The 20718-nt window shown below is 27.3% G+C and overlaps 1 protein-coding gene across 4 annotated transcripts in view; it reads left to right on the top strand.

Moving 5' to 3' along the window:
• The window catches only part of LOC101237638 (centrosomal protein of 192 kDa), a 113378-nt gene that overhangs the window by 57435 nt on the left and 35225 nt on the right, over positions 1-20718 (top strand). For all 4 annotated transcript variants that reach the window (XM_065819999.1, XM_065820001.1, XM_065819998.1 and 1 more), the window contains exons 13-24: positions 33-69; positions 461-563; positions 684-815; positions 1149-1187; positions 3972-4036; positions 4477-4617; positions 9515-10756; positions 10832-11185; positions 13459-13621; positions 13916-14046; positions 18591-18799; positions 19152-19741. In XM_065819999.1, coding sequence (XP_065676071.1) covers positions 33-69; positions 461-563; positions 684-815; positions 1149-1187; positions 3972-4036; positions 4477-4617; positions 9515-10756; positions 10832-11185; positions 13459-13621; positions 13916-14046; positions 18591-18799; positions 19152-19741 — 3206 coding nt within the window. The remainder of the gene's footprint in view (positions 1-32; positions 70-460; positions 564-683; positions 816-1148; positions 1188-3971; positions 4037-4476; positions 4618-9514; positions 10757-10831; positions 11186-13458; positions 13622-13915; positions 14047-18590; positions 18800-19151; positions 19742-20718) is intronic.

Below are 20718 nucleotides of genomic sequence, written 5' to 3' on the forward strand. Positions count from 1 at the left end.
TTTAATAAAAATATTTTTATTATAATTCTTAGAAAACTTCGACAGTTGCATGGAGAAGCACCAGACTGGGTAAAATATTCTATGTTACTGCCCATAAATATATACTGCCTACCTCAACTCTCATTCGATGTATCTACTAAGCCCCCCCCCCCATCCCCTCCAGATGACATGATGACATTATTAGTAAAATGTTTAATCTATATATTAGGATAGGAAATATAACAATCTAGTTAAAAAATACTACGGTGAATTTTCGGGTTGCTTTAAATATAAAGTTTCTAGTTTCCAAAAAAAAAATTCAATAATTATTTCTATGGTTGGTTACAGTTGGTTCATATATATATATATATATATATATATATATATATATATATATATATATATATATATATATATATATATATATATATATATATATATATATATATATATATATATATAAATTATAAATTTCATTTAGACCTTTAACTCAACAACTATGATGGCAACAAAATTAAATCAAAGCAGTGGGAATGAACAATCTGAAAATGATCAAACTATTACTAATAAAAATCTTTATCCAGGTTTTTTTAAACTTGTTTACTCAGTACTAAAATGCTAAAATGGACATTTTAGCATTTTATTTCATAGACCTAAAGAACAGTTTAAAACTGTCAATTTAAAACCTTTATTATTTTTTAAAGATGCTGCCAATGCTTCCAAGTTCTTAAAATATTCTATCGAGAAGTCAAATAATCCATTTGAAGCAGCACGCTCAAAGGTTATGAAGAATCCGTTTGAAAGTATGTCTGAAAATGATAATGAACAAGACCTGGGTATATTACAATATATATATATGTTTTATTTTATATTACTAATTTTAATAATTTTATATTGGCACTCAAAATAAGAAGTAATGATCAATGTTGATTGTTTAAAACAAACAGTAATTAAAAAGAAAAGTAGATTGAAGATTTTTTTTTCGTCAAATTTTTGCTGTATATTATATTTTTGCAATAATTGCTGTTTGTTAACCTTTTTTGTCAAATCTAGCTGTTTGTTAACTTTTTTCTTCACTTTGTTATTCTGAGTGCTATTAGTATATATTTTTTAATTTTGTTCAAGACGTTATTTCAGGATTCTTTATTAAATAAAATAATTAAACATAGGTAGTTCATTTACAAGTGAAGAATTTCATAATAATCAAGGTAAAAGTTATTATAATTTGTTTTGTTTTATTTTGATACAGTTTGTATTGAAATTTTTTTTTCAATTTAAAACAATTTTTGGTGTAATACTTTTAAAATACATTTAATATTTATAATACCATATAATAGATATATAAAAATAGTGTATATAACATGAGACATACATGGGTGTTTATATATGGTAGTGTACAAGGTGTGTTCATAAAATACCCGCAATTTTCGTTTTTTCAAAAAAATGTTTTTTTATTAGCCTACATTAATGTTGGCTCCTTCAAAGTAGTCCTCATTTGATACTATGCACTTGTGACAGCACTTCTGCCAATGCTTGAAACTCTTCTCAAACTTGATCTTTGAGATCAAATCTTTTCTTGTGAAACAACAACCTTTTAAGGTTTCCTTCATTTTTGGAAATAAGAAAAAGTCACGTGGAGCCATATCTGGTGAATATGGAGGTTGGGGCATGACTACGGTGTTGTTTTTGTCCAAAAAATTACGAACAAGCAACGGGGAGTGAGCAGATGCAATATCATGGTGCAAAAGCCATGAATTGTTTTGCCATAAATTGGGGCGTTTTTTTCGAATTGTTTCACGTAAGCGCCGCATAACCTAAAGGTATTACTCCTTATTAACAGTATGATCTTGTGGTAGGAAATCATGATGAACTACGCAATTGTAATTAAAGAAAACAGTAAGCAAAACCTTAACATTTATCACTTGAAGTGCTTTTTTCGGTCTTGGTGATTCAGGGTGCTTCCATTGCGACAATTGTGCTTGGGTTTCGATGCCATAATGATACACCCATGTTTCATCACCAGTTATGGTGCTTTGAAGCAAACTTGGATTGTCGTTGATGTCATTTAGCAGCTCCTGAGCGATGTTCATGCAATCGTTTCATGTCCAAAACATTTGAAAAAATGTTATGACATGAGCCAATTGATATACCATTGATGAATGGTAACATTTCTGCTATGTCTTTAACTTGATTTCTTTTATCCTTCATCACTGATCTCTCATGGATTGATAATGTAGTGGATTATCCATCACTACAGATTTTTTATAGAAATCATATATACAATCTATTGCAAGTTAGCATCTGCTAAGGTTGCCTCTTTTTAATACGCTCACTATTTTCTTACTCCTGGTTTCACTGGTCTCTACTCTTTTTGTCCTTCTGTGTTCCTGTAACAGTATTTGATGTCCTTGCATTGAAAACTGTTGTCATATTGGGCTCATATTGTTCTTGTTTTAAACTCTTTTCTTTTAGACAAGGTCTAATATTGTATTGTAAAAGTTGTTGGATTTTTTTTCTCATTAGCAATTCATTTTTCCTTTTAGTTAATTCCCAACTTAAATAATGGTTGCTTCCAGCCTTTTTAGGAATTTATTTAAATAATAAATTTATTTAAATAAATTCTGTGGCGCAGTGGTTAGAGTTCTGGCTCAAAACCCAGAGGTCCGAGGTTCGACGCCAGCTTTAGCTCAATAAGCGACGTTGGTAAGGAAAGAGGCGTGAACTTAGTTAAAAGTTAAATGCTCTTCCGCGGTGCTGGGTGATAAGACCGTAAGGACTTCTGGGAGCATCTAAATATCCTATAAAAGAAAAAAAAAAAGATAAAAAAACTTATAAGACATGTGACATATGTGGAAGGTAATAATAAAAAATGTAATGTGTGGAGGGTAATAATAAGACATGTGATATATGCAGATGGTAATAATGAGACAAATGACATGCGGGTGATAATGAGATATTGAACAAGTTTGAAAAACATGATTTTTAGTGGTTTTTCACTCAACATGTAAATGACCATTCAACAATTCATTTAATACAGACAAGAAGAAAGTAATGCCTATTGTCCAATGAAATAACAAAAAAACAATATGCAAAGTTATGTAAAAATGCGTACATACATTGTTTCTTCTTTGAAACTATTATTTTTAGAAATTTTGGACAATATAAAACTATTATACATACTAATGGTACACACTAATTGTGTGCTAATTATTATCAATAATTAGCACACACTATCATTACTAATTTAAACAATTCTTGATTATTTGCAGGGCAAGTTTTGTATGTACTTACCTAGAAATGAGCAAACACGACATTGACTTTTTAGGCATTTTTTGCAAACTAGAAGTTTGGGCCTAGCAGCCTAATGTCAAATTTTATATTTAATAAGTTAAGATTAAATTATGCTTTGTTTTTTTGTTGTTGTTTTTTTTTTGGTTAAAAATGGTTTTTATACATTTTTAATACATTGTGTTCTGTAAACACTCACTTCAAAAACACTCCTTTCTTGAAGTTTGTTCTTTGCTATATTAACATCTACCTTTTAAAGATTAACTTTTAAAATATGTATGGTCTTATAGTAATGAATATTAAAAAAAAAATTAAAAGTAAAAACAGGTATTGGGAGTTTTTTTAAATTTTATATTTCCTTTTGTTTTGGTTTTAGTGCATATTTTAGGTTGATGTCTTTATTATTTAAACATATAAATAGTTTATGTATAGTTATCAATTTTAGACTTTTAATACATGTTTTTTCTTTATTTCTATTTTAAATAAGTTTTTTTTTTATTTCTTTCACCTTGTCATATAATTTTTAGTTTCTTTCACAAAATTTTTTAAAAGTTTCAAAATGTTTAGTGTTATTCAAACATTTGAAATAGTAATTTAAAAAAATATTTTAAAAAAATATAAAATTTAAAATATACATACACAAAATTTTAAAGTAGAAGTAATAATAAAATAGTTAAGTTAGTTGTTTATAAAACTGTTTTTAGATTTGGAGGAATTACTCATGGAAGATGAAAGGATAGTTGCACAAAATAATAATTCTATATACAAGGTTTTGTTAATCATAAGTTTTTCATTCTTTATTTGTTTTTTCAATCCTAAGTATTCTTAATTCAAATTAATATTCTCCCTAAATTAATATTCTCCTTAAATTAATATTCTCCCTAAACTAATATTCTCTCTAAATTAATATTCTCCCTAAATTCTAAAATCTTAAATTCATCTCAATCTTTAAAAATTCTTTGTTATAAACATTTTCTTTCTTATTAAGTGTTCTTTCTTATAAACTTTCCATGTAACTCTTAACTTAAATAGTGATTATCTGCAATTTTGTTTGGAGAGATTATACCAATATAAAAAAAATTAAGGATAATAATCTAGTAATATCTTCATTTGGAATTAAATTAATATATTGGAGTATAATAGCATAAGCTATTTTAACTCCAATAAAATATTTCATATTTTTCAATGTTTCTTATTTTATTATGCAAGGAGTCAGAGAAAAGTGAAGTGGATTGGTCAACGAATTCTGGATTGCTTGTTTCTTCATCTGAGTATATTGGAAGAGTTAGTAACTATTTTAAAGTCAAGTCTAATGAGTTAGGAAACCTTTCAAAGACTGATGGTCCCAGGGTAATGTTGCACTTTAAACATTTTAAGTATTTATGTTAAAAACTTATCTTAACTTCAAGTTTTTAATTTTTAATTAAAAAATTTTTGTTGGGGAGTTTCTTTACTTCAGACAAAGAAACCCCCTAACTTTTTTTTTTTGACTGTTGTCAATAATCAATAAACAAAGTAAATAAATTTTTGATTTGAATAATTATTATAAGTATGGAATAATATAGTAAATATAAAATAGTAATAAAATTTTTTAATTAATTATAACTATAAATTTAATTAATTATAATTATAAATATATATTAATTATAACACAGGCCAACAAAAAATTTTTTTTGTTGTTGCCTAGCAAACTATATTTTTTGTATAGCATTTCTCATTTCGATTTCAAATCCCATTTTTTACCATCATGTTAAGTTGTGAAGATATTTGGATTTAAGGTGGTAGACCACTAATAAAAAAAAATCCTTCAAAAACTACATTTTAGAAATTATTTTTATATAAGTTGATTAAAATTTACATTTTAATGACAATTTTTTTTTTTTTGATTATTAAATGGCTTGATAAATTTGGTCCTGAAAACCCCAAAATAGAGTTATTTCGTTGCGGTGAATATCTCAAAAACTATGTATGGTATCAACTTGAAATTTTTCAGACTTGCTTTTAATATAATGAAAAAGATCCTGTACCAAAACAAAAGAAAAACATTAAACTGTTTTTTTTAAATAAAAAAACACTTCAAAAACAAAAAAGGGGCATTTTTGACCATATTTGGACTTTAATATATTTTTATCAAGTTATCATAATGCAATAAAAGTGTAGGGGACATCCATAATAACTAAAGGAACAACTCCTGAAAATTTTATGAAAATCGGTTAAGAGAATCAAGAGATAATTACCACAAAGTCGTGAATTTTAAAGAACTGAGAAAAACACATTTAAACAAAAAAAAACATGTAACACTTCAAATAAAAATTTAAAAATATGAAAAAAAACCTATTGACAAATATTATCTTATTATAAACGTTTTGTGTAGTAAAACTAACGCAAAATTAAAATAAATTATGTTTAAAAAAAGTGATAATATTAATAAACAGTACTATTATTAAAGTAGTATTTCAGTTTGAAAAAAAAAGTTTTTCTTTTGATTTGCGATTTAGTTTCAATTTTAACTCTTATCAACTTAATTAAATATTTGTTTATAGTAAATAAATAAAAAGTAAATATAGACTAAAATTCTCCTGTACCATAAACTCTCTTCTTCCTCATCTTTGTCTAAAAATCCCTTACGAATACTTCATAACTGCTTTCGCCTGCTTTTTTTCTTTTTCATTACATTTTTTTTCCATATTTTTAACTCTTTTCAAATCAGACAATGCCAAAAAACTTAAAGAATAATGCCCTGGTTTTAAATAAAGTTTTTCAAAAACTCTATTGATACCATTAAATCCATCATTAAAATTAATGATTGCAGAACAGCAACCTAAATTTAATACATCAATTTCAACAAAAACATCTTTTGGACAATGTTTCCAAACTAAGCATTTAAAGACTCGTTATTTTGTGTTGATCCATGTAGACATCTTGAAAGAAGATCTTCAGACATTAAATCATTAAATATTGGTTTTATAAATGTTTTTATAGGTAAACCTGGTTTTTCTTTATAGTCTTTATTTTGGAGTTTTAATCTTTGGTACTTACACCATGAATCTTTGGTTTTCGGACAAAGAATATGCCTTGCATCAGATGAATCTGCTACACATGAGTGATGTAAAACTGCTAGAATATTTTTACGCATCTGATAAAGATTATTAATGTTTTGGCGAATAGCAATGCCGTAATAATTTTGAATTTTGTTAATTTCCTTTTCAGTCAGCCTACCTTTGCCACCAAGTGACTTTTTATCTTCATCATCATTTTTGTTGGTACATTTTTTCAAGTTTCACAGTCTAGTGCCCATATGTTTTCGGACATGACCTACACATTCACCTTTTTTAACTGTCTGTCCTGGTTAGGGATTAGCTGCAAGTATGGCTGGATACGTGGAAGAATCACTATCACCAATGTATCGAACATATCTTAATTTTCTTGCCTCAATAGAGGACTGAAAACATTCAACAATACCCTTTGCCTCCATTGATCCAGATGATCCTTTGTGATAAATTGAGCAGACATGATTATCTTTAAACATCATAGATTTTGAAGAACCTTTGTATGCATTCCAATACTCACAAGATTTGCACGTCTTAGAAAGTATGCGATAATCTTCTACATTTTCCATTTGTTTTGCTAATTATAGTAACTAATCCATTGAGTGATGAGTATCCTCTCTTTTGCCAAGCTCCGTCCTCTGAAATGTCCTTGTCGATTACAATATGGTCATCATATTTTTTTTTCAAACTTATTATTCGTACTTCTTTAGCTGCATCATTCATTCTCGCTTCGGCAATTGTAAGAGTTGGCAATTTCTTCGTTTAACGAGTTAAAAGAAAATTTGTTCATAGGATCAGGCATATTCATTAAACCACAGAATTTTTTTAATACTAGAGTATCCTTTACCTATTTCTCGAAAAGCTAATATTATTCTTAAATTAACATCAAAAGTTTTCGGACCGGCTTTTACTGGTTTGCTTTTAGTTTTACTAGAATAAAACTTTTGCTCCCATTGGCAAGATGCACATGAAATAAATATACAGTGTGATAAACCTTTTTTAAGTTTAGCATCATGGTTAAAATTAACATTTGCAGAACATTTTGGACAGCAGCCTATGGCAGTAATTATTTCTTCTAAAATGTTAGTGTTCATAAAAATATAGCAGTCATTGGACTGATCATCATTAGCAGAAATATTATTTTTATTTACAAAATCATTATTTACAATATCGACGGAAGATTTACTACTGCAACAGGATGACAATATCTTCATTTTTTTTGCAGAGCTACATTTGAATTGTAATTCTTCTAAATTAGATAGATTTTCTTCAGCTACAACATTTGATGATTTATGTTGGTTTCCTCTGAAGAGTCTACGTTTCTTGCTATACCTTATTTTTTTTCTTTTATCTTTATTTCCCTTTATTTTACTTATTATTTAACCAAAGTATAGAAGACAGAAAATTAGCCGAAGAAAATTGTGGTTGTTGTAAAGTAATTAGACATTTACTGAAGAAATCCGTTAAAAACCATGTAACACACTGCACCAAAAGCATTTAATAATAAACAAAAAGTAGTTTTAGAGTAGCAGTCACCACAAATGAAGTTTTTTTGTCTTAATTTTTATGCTATTTTGTGGGATAACTTCCTTTTTAGCTACATAGCAACGGAATAAACAATCCATTGCTACGGACAATTTTATGAAAATGCATAAACCGCATTATTAAAAACTGATTTTTAATAGGGTTAGCTTTATTTTTATATAAAACTAATATGAAATTCGTAATCTACGATAATTATATTACTTCAAAACTTTAAAATTGAAAAAATGATTTTTTCGATTTTTAATAGTGGTCTACCACCTTAAATCATTAGCATTTGTGGTAAAATCCCTAATATTGTCAACAACAAAAATTCAAAATTATGTCAACCTAAGTCTCAAAAAAACCTATTTTTACAAAGTTTTTAAAAATAATACTTGTTTGTATGAAAACTTTATATATAAAAAAACATTTCGGTAAAATGTTTTAAGAGTTTTGTTTTAAGAGTCTTCAGCGTTATTTCACAATTTCATTCAGTATTTCACAACACATTTTTAATAAATTTTAGGTAAAAATATCTTTTCTAAAATTTGATGCATATAGAAAGCAATTGCAATGAAAACTGCCCGAGACATAATTCATCAAAGTAGGTATAAAAAATAATAAAATCGACTGATTTTGTAAAATTCGCATTTAGTATAGTACCATGTTTGTTTAATGTTAATTGCTTATTCTTATTTGTTTAGTTTGTATTTCATACCAGTCAAAATGAATGTTTTGAACAATATTTTAGCAGAAATGAATGCTAATGATTTCAACAAATAATCTACAATATTTAGTTAATTTAAAACTAGCCTTGTGTTGACTTGTGTATAAATCACACTGGGTCAAGTCACCTACTCATAGTTAGGTCTATTGAGAGACCCGATAGTTCGACTGGCATAATGCGAGTGTTAAAAACTGGCATTATGTTGTGAGCCTCTAAACGCGATTGTATAAAACCATCGCAAGCCAATTGTCCACAAAGAGCCAGCAATGCCTTTGTAACAATCTTTACACACCGATATTTAGAATATCAAGAATACTATTATGGTATAATATTCAAAATATATAGAATACTATTCTGGTTAGGACTAAAAATATTATTTCATTAATTTTCTTCCAAATAATAATGTAAGTAAAGAGTTGATATTAAACAGAATATTTAGTTTCAGATCTTTGAAAAACAAATAAGATTAAACAACGAAGCATTTGAACAAAGACATTGTATTACTGAATGTGTGTTTAGCAAAATTGGTTTATTTTTATTGATTTTATGCCTACTTTGATGAATTATGTCTTAGGCAGTTTTCATTACAATGGCTTTTGGTTTGTAACTGTAGAATCTCCAGGATCAATTCTACCATATCCTGCATTATTATTTGGATGTCTCATGTACATCCGCTCAAACATCGCACAAAATGGAAACATGCAAATTTGTTGTGCTGACCCCCTTAACTCAAAGCTTACTGAGGATCCTCAAGTTCTATCACAATCCCACTGAAACTTTTACACATTACTTTTAATATGTCAGACAACTTTTCCTCACTATTATATATTTTTACAAAGATAAAAAAAAATTCACTGCACCTTATTGTGTAAGTATTCATAAATAAGTCCATAATATATATATATATATATATATATATAATTTTTATAAATTTTTATTTTTTCAGCCAAAATTTTCTGATGACAGCCACATAATAAAGACTCCGCCATCATTAGATCCATTGCCATTATTAAAACCAAAGTACTCTTTTGATAAAGATAAAACATTTTCAGTTGAGAGGGTTACTAACCAAATTTCTAATCAGGAAAATTCTGGACTTTTATCAAAGTGTGAAACACCTAAATCGCATTACACTCTGAACAAGCAAAGTTGTGATACCATGCTACAGAAGCAAAAGATAGCAAATGAGCCAATCAAAACATGTTCTAATCAAAGTCTCAATAAATTTCCAGAAGATTTTCAGGCTTTCGTTCCAAAAACTAAAAATGAAGCGAGTAGCTTGTTTAATGACATTCAAGAACGAAGAGTAAGTGTGCTAGGTTTATCAAATAGTCAAATTCTTGAACTTGCAAATTGCATAGCGACTATGACTGGGATTAATTTAAGTCTTGTTTATAAAGTACTCAATATTCTGTCAAAGGAAACAAAGTTAACAGAATCCATGGAAAATCTTCTGAAAACTGATGTAGAAAAAAGTAAACAGATACAAAAAACAACATCTGCAAGCAGTTGTGTCAACAGTGTTTCAAATACATCACCGATATCAAATGCATCATCTGTTTTAAATACATCACCTGAATTGAAATCATTAGTGATGCCATTAGGACCAGGGCAACATTCATGGGCTAATGCATCTGATGTATTACAAAACTCTGCTGATCTAAGACGTATTATTAGTTATCCCAATGAGGGAAGATTTCATAGTACCCAACTTGAAGTTGGAAACATTCAAAATCCTTCTTACAAAAATTACCCTTTAACAAATTATTCATCGCAAGATAATAGTTATTTTCCAAAACAACCAGAGTTAGGACTTAAAAGCAAATCAAGTTTTTTTTCTCAAAATCCTGTTTCACTTCCTGAAAGTTTAAGAATTAATGAACTTCATTTACTTCATCAGCGGGAGAAACTGTTTGAAGCTCATCCGATCTCTACAGTAAAAACAAACAGTTTATCCGAATTTTACTCAGAAAGCTTGCAATCAGCAACTGATATAAGAAGACATCATTCGACTGAGTATTTAAAAAAGCAGCAATTATCTGAGAGTGTCATTTTTCCTTCTGAAGTAAACTTTGAAGTTATTTGCGTGGGTATTGCTCAAAGTAAAGTTTTTCAATTGCATAATTCAAACAATTTCTGGTTGCAATGTCAAATTCATTCTGTGTTACTTGTTCATAATGGAAAAGAGGTATTTTTTTGAATGTTGTGATATGATACATATTTTTTTGTCAAGTTTGATTTTAAAAAATGATAATTTTTTCAGGTTGATAAAGTTTCTGAGAAACCATTTAAATTTCCCCCAAAAATCCAGCTAGAGCCACACGCTTCAGAGGATCTAAAGATGAAATTTTATGCCTTTCATCCGGGATCCTATGTTATGAAAATTGAAGTTCTCGTTGCACCACTAACAGCAGAACATGCTCCTTTACGTTGGACACGTGTAGGAGGTCTAATGGATGTAACAGCTGTTGCTGAGTCACCTGATATAGAAGTTTTATTAAGTGAAAAAAAATTTATTGATTTTGGACTTTTAGGATATGGTGCCAATACCACACAAAGTTTGTGCATTTTAAATAAAGGACGAGCTGATGTACCACTTCAATTATGCATAGCTTCTGTTAGTATTTTGAGATTTTTGTTTAATATTTTTTTTTTTTTTTGATAATTTAAAAAGTTAAAAAATTTTGATAAATTAGAAAGTCAGACAAATTAAATTTAACTAATGTTTAATAATAGTAATAACCTAAATAATAGTAATAGTATAAATAACAATAATATTAATAAAAATAATGATAATAATAATATTATTATATTTAAAATAAAATATGTATTATTTTTTCAAAATAACACTACACTGGCATAGATATGTTTCTTCTTCTACACTGGCATAAACTTGTTTCTCCACACAGCGGCCTTGGTCATCAAGGTTCGTGTTTCAGAGTTATAGAGTTGAGAGAGGGTTATAACCACTATTAAGTAGCCTCCTCATCTGTAGTGGCCTTCTCGGCCTTGAGGAGGTGAATAACAAAAAAAAAAAAAATGCCATTACATTTAGAGCCCAAATAAATTAATCATAAAAATGTTTGAAGTAGTTGTAAATATAAAAAGCTATTTTTTCTAGAAAGAAAAGAAAGAAAAAATAAGTTCTTTTTCATTTATCAAGGAAGTTTATAATATACCTTAATAACACCAAAAAGATTTGTTATGAAAATGTTTTGGTGATTAAATTAATGTAGAATTTTAAATATTTTAAAATTTTTTGCTACAAGCAGGTAAAATCAGATGTTTAAAGTTTTGGTCAATATTTTATTAAAAGAGATGCATTTTAAGAAAATACAAAAAATTGCATCAAAGAAATGTTAATCCTAAGTGAAATAAGGAAAGAACTAAGAAAATTGATAGGATGATAAAATAAGTTAAAATACGTTGAACAGATGTTCATAACAGAAAAAGTTGTAACAAAAGTAATAATAGTTCATAGGCAGTAAGCATGCTATAAAAACTCAAAACTTATAATCCCTTGAAGAGGTTGTTGCTCTCCTCTTAGGATTATCATTGGACTCAAATCAAATGAGCTAAAACCTAGTTGCTGCAGACATTTTAAAGGTAATTGAAAATTTTGTCAAAATTTTTTTTACCAAGTAACTCTCAAACTTTTTTAGTTGGTTAAGTTTTCCAATTTTTCTTTTCTGTTTTGTCTTTTCTATATATATATATATATATATATATATATATATATATATATATATATATATATATATATATATATATATATATATATATATATATATATATATATATATATATATATATATATATATATAAATATATCTTTAATTTTCTAGCCTTTATTTATTTGTACAATACAATTGCATTTTAAACTGAAATATCTGATAGTAAAATACTTTTTTATATTTTTCTTGTGGTTGAGTAGTCATGTAGTCATGAATTAATGTTTTGACTGAGTAGTCATGAATTATTGTTGTGGCTGAGTAGTCATGAATTACTGTTGTGGTTGAGTCATGAATTATTGTTTTCTTTGTTTTTATAAATAGATAAAAAAAATGTCTTTTTATTTTATGATCATTAATTTTTCTCTCTGAAACTCGGTTGTTTCTCTTTTTTTTGTTTTTTGTTTTTAGGAAATGTTCTATACCTAACTTTATAATTGATAACTTATATCGAAGGAATAACCTATACAAAGACATAGATAAATCCTTGTATTTAACATTTATTTGTGTATCTTATCTTGTATATATTATACTATTATAAATAACCAGACTTTGACTTGCATAGACCTGCTTTGACTCTAAATAGTCTTATTTTTAATGGAATGTTGACCTCACTCTTTTAAGTAGGTTAATGACCTAACTTCAATGCTCTTCATGCACCTTTAGATTTTCATTTGTCTTATGAGATTTTCATGTTCCTTTATTGTTGCAAAAGTTCTTTTTAGATATTGTTTATAGGATTTGAAGAAAAATTGCATTTTTCTTGCATGCTTTGTCAAATGTCAGTTGAGTGTGTACAAAATTGCTAGCAAAGCACTTATGCCTGACATAGGAACATATGTTAAGGGATTTTTATTTTTGATTTAGTTCAATTTTCTAAAGTATTTAATTATTTAAGTTTATTTTACTTGTTTGTTAGTTTATCATATTTAAAGTTAATTTGAATATTAATTCTAATTAAATAGTTTCTTTGATGTAATTAAAGATACCATTGAATGTATTGTATACAAAGCTATCAATGGAAGTATTGTGTATAAAGATACCAGTAATATATTGTATACACAGCTATCATTTGAAATATTGTGTATAAAGATACCAATAATATATTTTATACAAAGATACCATTGAATATATTGTAAACAAAGATACCATTAAATAGGGCACAGCTTCATCAAAATATTTTGCATTTGGAATGACTAAAGCAGAGAGTTATCCCCAAAATTTTCATTCAATTGTAGCATTTGGACAGAAACAACCTGGTATTGCTTTAACACCAGCAGTAGTGACTCTGAGGTTTACTGCTCCTGAAGTATCAAAACAATGTTAGTTGTTTATTTATTTCTATAGTAATTAGAATTTTTTATCTTTTGGTAAGTTGTTATTTTGTTTATAAATTGTTTATGATTTTTTAAATACTAAATAACTTTTAATATAAATATATAAAATACACATATAAATAATATTTATATGTGTATTTTAGTATAAATATATAAAATACACATATAAATATTAAATTTGTTTATAAATTGTTTATGATTTTTTAAATACACGTATAAATATTAAATAACTTTTAATTTTCGTTACCTTTTTTTTCAACTTTTTAACTTTTTTTTCAGCTTTAGGGTGTGAAGAAATCTCTTGCCAAATTGACATACAAACTGAAACAGAACCTGTCATTCCTATAACCAGTATAACAATGAAAGCTAAAGTTGGTAAACCAAGGCTTCATTCATTAAAGACACTGCAGGTGTTTTTACTTACTGTTTGAATAAGTTTTTTTTAAACATTTTTAAAATTATTATTTACCAGTTTCATTTCTCTACAACATTTTATTGTTGTTACATGTATGTCTGCCAGCCGCAGAGGTACTATATGCACACACAAGTTACTTAGCAAGATATCGTCATGTATACAGTTTCATGTATAGCACAGCATGATGTCATGTATAGTGGCTCAACAATTAACAAAGCTTTAAAAAATATTATAATTTAGGAAAGCAAAACAAGGTTACTGATTTTTCTTTATTTAAAGTTGATAAAAATAGAAGAAAGAGAAAGTATTTTGTATAATAATTATAAGAAATGAATGACTTAACAAACTATACAAATGAATGAATAAATAAATTCTGAATGAATGAATCTGAATAAGTTTTTTTCACCTTTAACACTTACTTGTCACTGCATTTTTTGTTTTTGTTTTTGTTTTGTTTTGTTTAATTAAGCGTGCATCAATGTTTGGTAATCACATTTTTTTGTATTTTGTATGTATCTTTGTTGTGACAACCCATCTCAAGGCCACTGCAAGCAGTAACAAGTTAACTATTGTTTAACAGTGTCACTAAGTTACAAGAGTTTATAAGTACTTTACCTTGATCAAGAAATTGTTGACTCTTTTTTATTGAAATGCTTCCATTAAAAAAATGTATAAAGAAAAATAAGTTGTGAAGCTAAATAAAAGGTAGCTATGGTAATAAATATACTCAATAGAAAGTTAAAATTGTAAAAATTAGAGCATTAATAATAATGTTATATCGAGGTACAACAATTACTGACCATAATTAAAAGCATAATCAGAAAATATTAGTAAAAAAAGTTATGATGCTTATCTACTTATGAAGTTCTTAAAGCTAAAATGATGATCCTTGTGAAAGCTCTATGACCATTACTGATACCACGGCTGAAATAAAATTACAATCTCTGCTTGATAACACTTCCAGAAGACTGGTACAGAGAACTAACTTAGCAGATGGTGTGGTAAATCTGAAAATTTATTTCAAATGGGGTTTTGATGTCAACACTAGGCAGAGTGAATATAATAGTGATGTATTGATCTATTGATATATCAATAAGTTTTTTTGTTGTTAACAAAAAACATATCAATAAATTAACAACTCTTAATGACTCTTTTTCTTTAAAAGTGACAAAATCAAGTTTATGTAAAAACCATTAAATTTAATTGAGGAAACTAATTACATTTTATCATTTTTTTAAAAACCATAAAAGCGCAACTTTATAGACTAGAAAGTATTGTATTTTTTTAATAAAAATAAAAACATTCCGAATGTTTTTATTTTTTTATTGTTTACATACATGACTGACAAATAGGTTGAACATGCATGGAGTGCTGCTACATTGACTGATAAATAGGTTGAACATGTGAAGAGTGCTGCTACATCGACTAAGTATTTTGGTTGGGGCAGGCATCTATCAATTAAAAAAAAATTTTTTTGTAACTTTTTCTGGTCTTCTAAATTAATTTTACAAAAAAACAACAGCATAAAGTTTATATTTTATGGTGAAAAACAAAGACAACCAAGCAAGAGTATATATACATGTTGTTAATTGATGAAAAAAAGTAAATCATTAAAGTTTCAAAGCATTATTCCAATATTATGTAACAGCTCAATTAAGTTTACTTTTCAATGGGGTCCTAAAATTAAAAAAAAAAAGTTCCTTAAAAGTAGGTCAACCTGGTACTCAAAAGAAGCAAAATAATATATAAATTTCAAAAATAATACCTGTTTTATAAAAAATAAATAAAAAAAAACTTGTCAAAACGTACTTTTTTTATTTCTAGTTAAAAAAACCCATAGTTTTTGTGCAATTATATCTAAAATAATAATTGTAGTATGAAATTATCTTTTTTTTTTGAAATTTTTATGTAATTTTGCTACTTTTAAGACCCAACATGACATACTTTTGATGACTTTTATGACTGGATTTGGACAGATGAAAGTAAAACTAATATGTTTGGATCGGATGGTATAAGATATATTTGGTGAAAGCCTAATTCACCATTAAGTGCTTGAGATTTTACACCAACTTTTAAATATGGCGGAGGAAAACTCTTGTTTTGGGGATGTTTCTGTGCTCGTGGAGTCGGTGAATTAGTGAAAATTAATGGAATAATGAATGCTGATGACTATATCAACATATTAAAGGTCAGATATTTCAAGTCCCTTTGAAAATGGGGCAGAACTGTACGTAACATGATGTTCATGCAAGACAACAACCCCAAGCATAAGGCTGATAAGACCATTAAATTCCTTCACAAGAAGAAATTGAAAGTCGTTGACTGGCCAGCACAAAGCCCTGATCTTAACCCATTCGAAAATTTATGGGCAATAGTTAAACAAAGGGTCTACAACTTTCCTACTCCTCCTAAGAATAAGGATGAGTACAAGAGGTTTGGTACTCAATTACACCCGAGGAATGCTGCAGATTGGTTGCTAGTGTTCCTGAAAGAAATCAGGCTGTAATTAAATCTAAGGGAGGATACACTCGATATTAATTTACTACAATATTTTATTGACTGGAGCTGAAAATAATTTTATGAAGAAAAATAAATATGAATAAGATGAAAATGTTCTTTTTATTATTTGTGTTGCTTTGTTGACTTGAATAAAAATGTGTTTTGAAAATAATAAATTTAAATTCTGGTTATTGAATACGTGAACACCTAAATCCCAGTTGCAATTTGTGGGTTTAATGTTTACTCATATTTTGTTTTGAATCATATTATAAGTATGGAATTTAGTTTTGTATCTCAGAATATTTTCAAGAGAATGGAAAATTTTGGTATGGTCAGCAAAATAAGCAGCTTTTGATTTGATGATTTCAGAGATTTAATTGATATATTTGATATATCAAGTATTGATCAAGATATAATTGATATAATTGATTTAATTGATATAATTGATGTACATAATAAGAAGCAGCGCTGAAAGAGCAGATTCTTGGGGAACTCCACTTTCAACAGATGCCCAGTTTGAGTAATTACCATTTACGACAACTCTTTGTCTACTTTTTCCAGAAAGTTTTTTGTCCAACATAGTATTGATATATTTATACCATAAGCTACAAGTTTAGAAATGAAAAATTTGTGTGGAACCTTGTCAAAGGCTTTTTTAAAATTGAGGTAAATTAAATTAAGTTTTAAATATTTACAATTTAATACTTAGAATTTAATATAAGATACATAAAAAAATTGTATAAGGTGACTGCCGTTGTCAAAGAAGTCACATTCAAAGAGTTTATTGCTGAGCTGGTCAAAGAGCAACTGGCCAGCTTGTAGTGTATAATAAAGTGGATGGATTTTCCAATCTCAGCATATCAAAAGACTTTCCAATCTCAGCATATCATGAAGCCGCTGTTCTTGACTAGGCTATATTATAGACTCCTTATAGCTGCAAAAACACTTCCTAAATGCTTGCAACTATTTTATCAAACATTTTGTTTGAACTTATAATAACTCAAAACAAACCTTACTTATCTATTAAAAAATGGGCTGCTCATAATTTAGCTTGAAACTTAATACATTTATATTAATAATACATTTCAAACATCATGTCTTGAGATTTCTTCAAATGCATATGATATTTTAGTTACACGTTTTTTTGTTAGTTTCATATTTTTATGTAAGCTACACGCTTTTGTGTTGGTTACGCATTTTTGTTTGCTGTTTTATTATTTTGAATTAAAAAATTTTAAAATTGTAAAATCAGTTAATTTCTTAGTAAAATAATAATAAAATGGAAAATTAAAATAATTTTGTAAAAGATTATGTAAGATTTGGTAAATGTCCATCTTTTCTGTTAGTTTAAAGTAAAACAGACAATTTGACTAAATTTAATGATACTTTTTTATTTTTTTTAAAAATTGATTTTTATGTTTTTTTTCATTGTTTTTAATTTTTAAGTTTAACCCAACAGTTTTTATAATTTTTGTTGTTATTTTTTAAACAAAAAATTTAAATTCTTTCCATTGATTGATTCCATTGATAGATTGATTCCATTGATAGATTGATTCCATTGATAGATTGATTCCATTGATAGATTGATTCCATTGATAGATTGATTCCATTGACAGATTGATTCCATTGATTTAATCCATATGATTATAAAAAGTTTTATAAATTTTTGTTGTTTTTCTTGATTTTCGAAACCTTCAATTAAAGTCACATTAAATTGAAAAATAAATTTGCATCCAAAGAGTTAAACCACAATATCACTTGTAAACTTGTTGCATAAAAACATAAAGAAAATTTTTTTTTGATGATGAGACTAAGCATTAATCTCTTTTTGATGATGAGGCTAAGCATTAATCTCTTTAATGATGAGGCTAAGCATTATTCTCTTTTTAATAACAAGGCATTAAACTCTTTTTGTTTTAAATGTTTCTTTTTTATTTACTAATTATTATTTTATATACTAATATAGATTCAATGCATCAGATTTTGATTATGATTTATAAGTTTAGAAAATTTTTTTTTTTTTTTTGATTTATTATATAGGTAATAGAATTTTCATGCAATGTTGGTGAAACAGCAGTTAGAATGATACCTCTTCGAAATGCTGGTACTATTTTGATGGATATTGAAGCAAAAATAGTTGAATCATTTGATGAGTTCTCTGTGATTCCAGAGCGCCTTCAAATCAAACCTGATGATGAATTGAATTTGAAAGTTATTTTTAAACCAAAGAAGGCTACATCAGTAAAAGGGTATGTTTCTTTAATTATAAGCCAAAAATGGCTGCATCAGTAAAAGTATAAGCTTCTTTAATAATATTTCTACTGCTGGTATTGTATTTTGTATCATAGATATTTTAATATGGAATAAAATATGCAAAAATGAAAATAAAATGAAATAAATGTTATTTAACTATTTTAAAATAAAGCATCACAAATTTTGATTTTTATTATTATTATTTTTTTTAATAATGCATTTAAAAATATTCTATGACATTTTTCTATGAATTTAACAAATAGTTTGTTATTTACTATAACTTTATTATAACTTTACTATAACTTTTTTGTTTATTATTAATGTTATTTTTTTTTTTTTTTGGTGTAGGAAATTAGTGGTGTCATTGTTACTTGATGGTGATCAATTTGAATGGATTCTACATGGCACAGCATGTTTTGACAATGTTATTAGTAAAAATGAGGTTCCTTCTTTGCTGTGTAATAAATTAGCGCTAAATTGGGGTGGAGTTGAAATAGGACAATCTCGACAACAAAAGCTTATTTTACGAAATTCTTCTGAGACGCAGGCTTTATACCTCAGCATTGCTGTTGCAGATGCCTACTCAAGTTTTCAAATTCAACATAGTCATGAATTAGAAATTAAAGAACTGAATAGATTTGAAGTAGTTTTGAAGCCACAAGCTGAGCAGCCTGTCTATGTTCTTTTCATTCCATCCAAGTTAGATTTTGTGTCTAGTTCTCTTGTTCTCCGTGTTATCAAGAGTTCTACAAAGTTTGTAATTCCATTATCTGGGTATGGTGGAGCAAGCAGTCTTGAAATAAAAGGAGCAAAGAGTGTGAATGATAAGCTATTTATTGATTTAGGGCAAATTAAATGTGGCAAGAAAGCAACAGCAACAATAATTGTTCGAAATAAAGGTTCACGTACAGCATTTGTGTCAATTAATTGTTTTTCAGGTAACTTATAACATTTACAAAAAAAATATTTATAATTAAACAGTTTATGAATGAAAAAGTTTCAAAATATTTGTTGTTAGCTTTTCAAAAATATAAAATATGAATTATGATATCTTTAATTGTTGGTGACAGGGGTATACTCTCATGGTCGTCTGGTGGCACAGGGCGACTTTTTCTCGTAGAACAACTAAAATTAAAAAAAAAATTCTATCAGTCATCAGCGATTCGATATTTCAAAATGCAGCTGTACTGTTTTTTTTAACTTTGTTGTTGCATTTTGAAGCATATTTCTTCTCAATTGAAAATGAGTTTTAAAGTAACATTTTTTTTTTAATTCAAAAATCACTTGAATGGGCAGTTAATAGAATCATTAATAACTCTTAAAAAGCATTTAAAGTAGCGCACACTTCATTTAATAATGACTATAATACATTGTGTTGTATAAATTTACTAAACTTAAAAAGAAGCGGACATGTGATTTAATACTTTGAAGTGCAACTGAACTGTTTTTTTAAACGTTGTTGTTGCATTTTGAAGCACATTTCTTCTCAATTTAAAATGAGTTTTCAATTCCAAATGCTAATGTAAAATTTTTTAAACTTTATAGTCGCATTTTAAATCATGTGAATGAGCAGTTGAATCATTAATAACACTGAATCTCTTTTGTTTTTCATTAGTAAAATAAATTTTTATTTTAACTTTGTCAAACAAAATTAATAAAAATTTGTAAAAAACATTATTAGAATGCACTTAATGATGCACGTGGAAATTCTTATGTCTTATAGTATAATGAATTACACTAAAAACATGTTATAAACATTCAACTAAATTAATTTGATTGAAGATTGAGAGAGAATAATAGAATAGTTTTCTTTTTAAAAAATGTTTCTTTGCGGTTATGGCTTTCAACTTATTTTGCTCCGCATAACGAAACCTTTGTTAAGACTGACAAAAAGAAAAGACATGAAACAGATATC

This window comes from Hydra vulgaris, chromosome 15 (genome assembly GCF_038396675.1).
Source record: "Hydra vulgaris chromosome 15, alternate assembly HydraT2T_AEP".
In the NCBI taxonomy this organism is placed as follows: Eukaryota; Metazoa; Cnidaria; class Hydrozoa; order Anthoathecata; family Hydridae; genus Hydra; species Hydra vulgaris.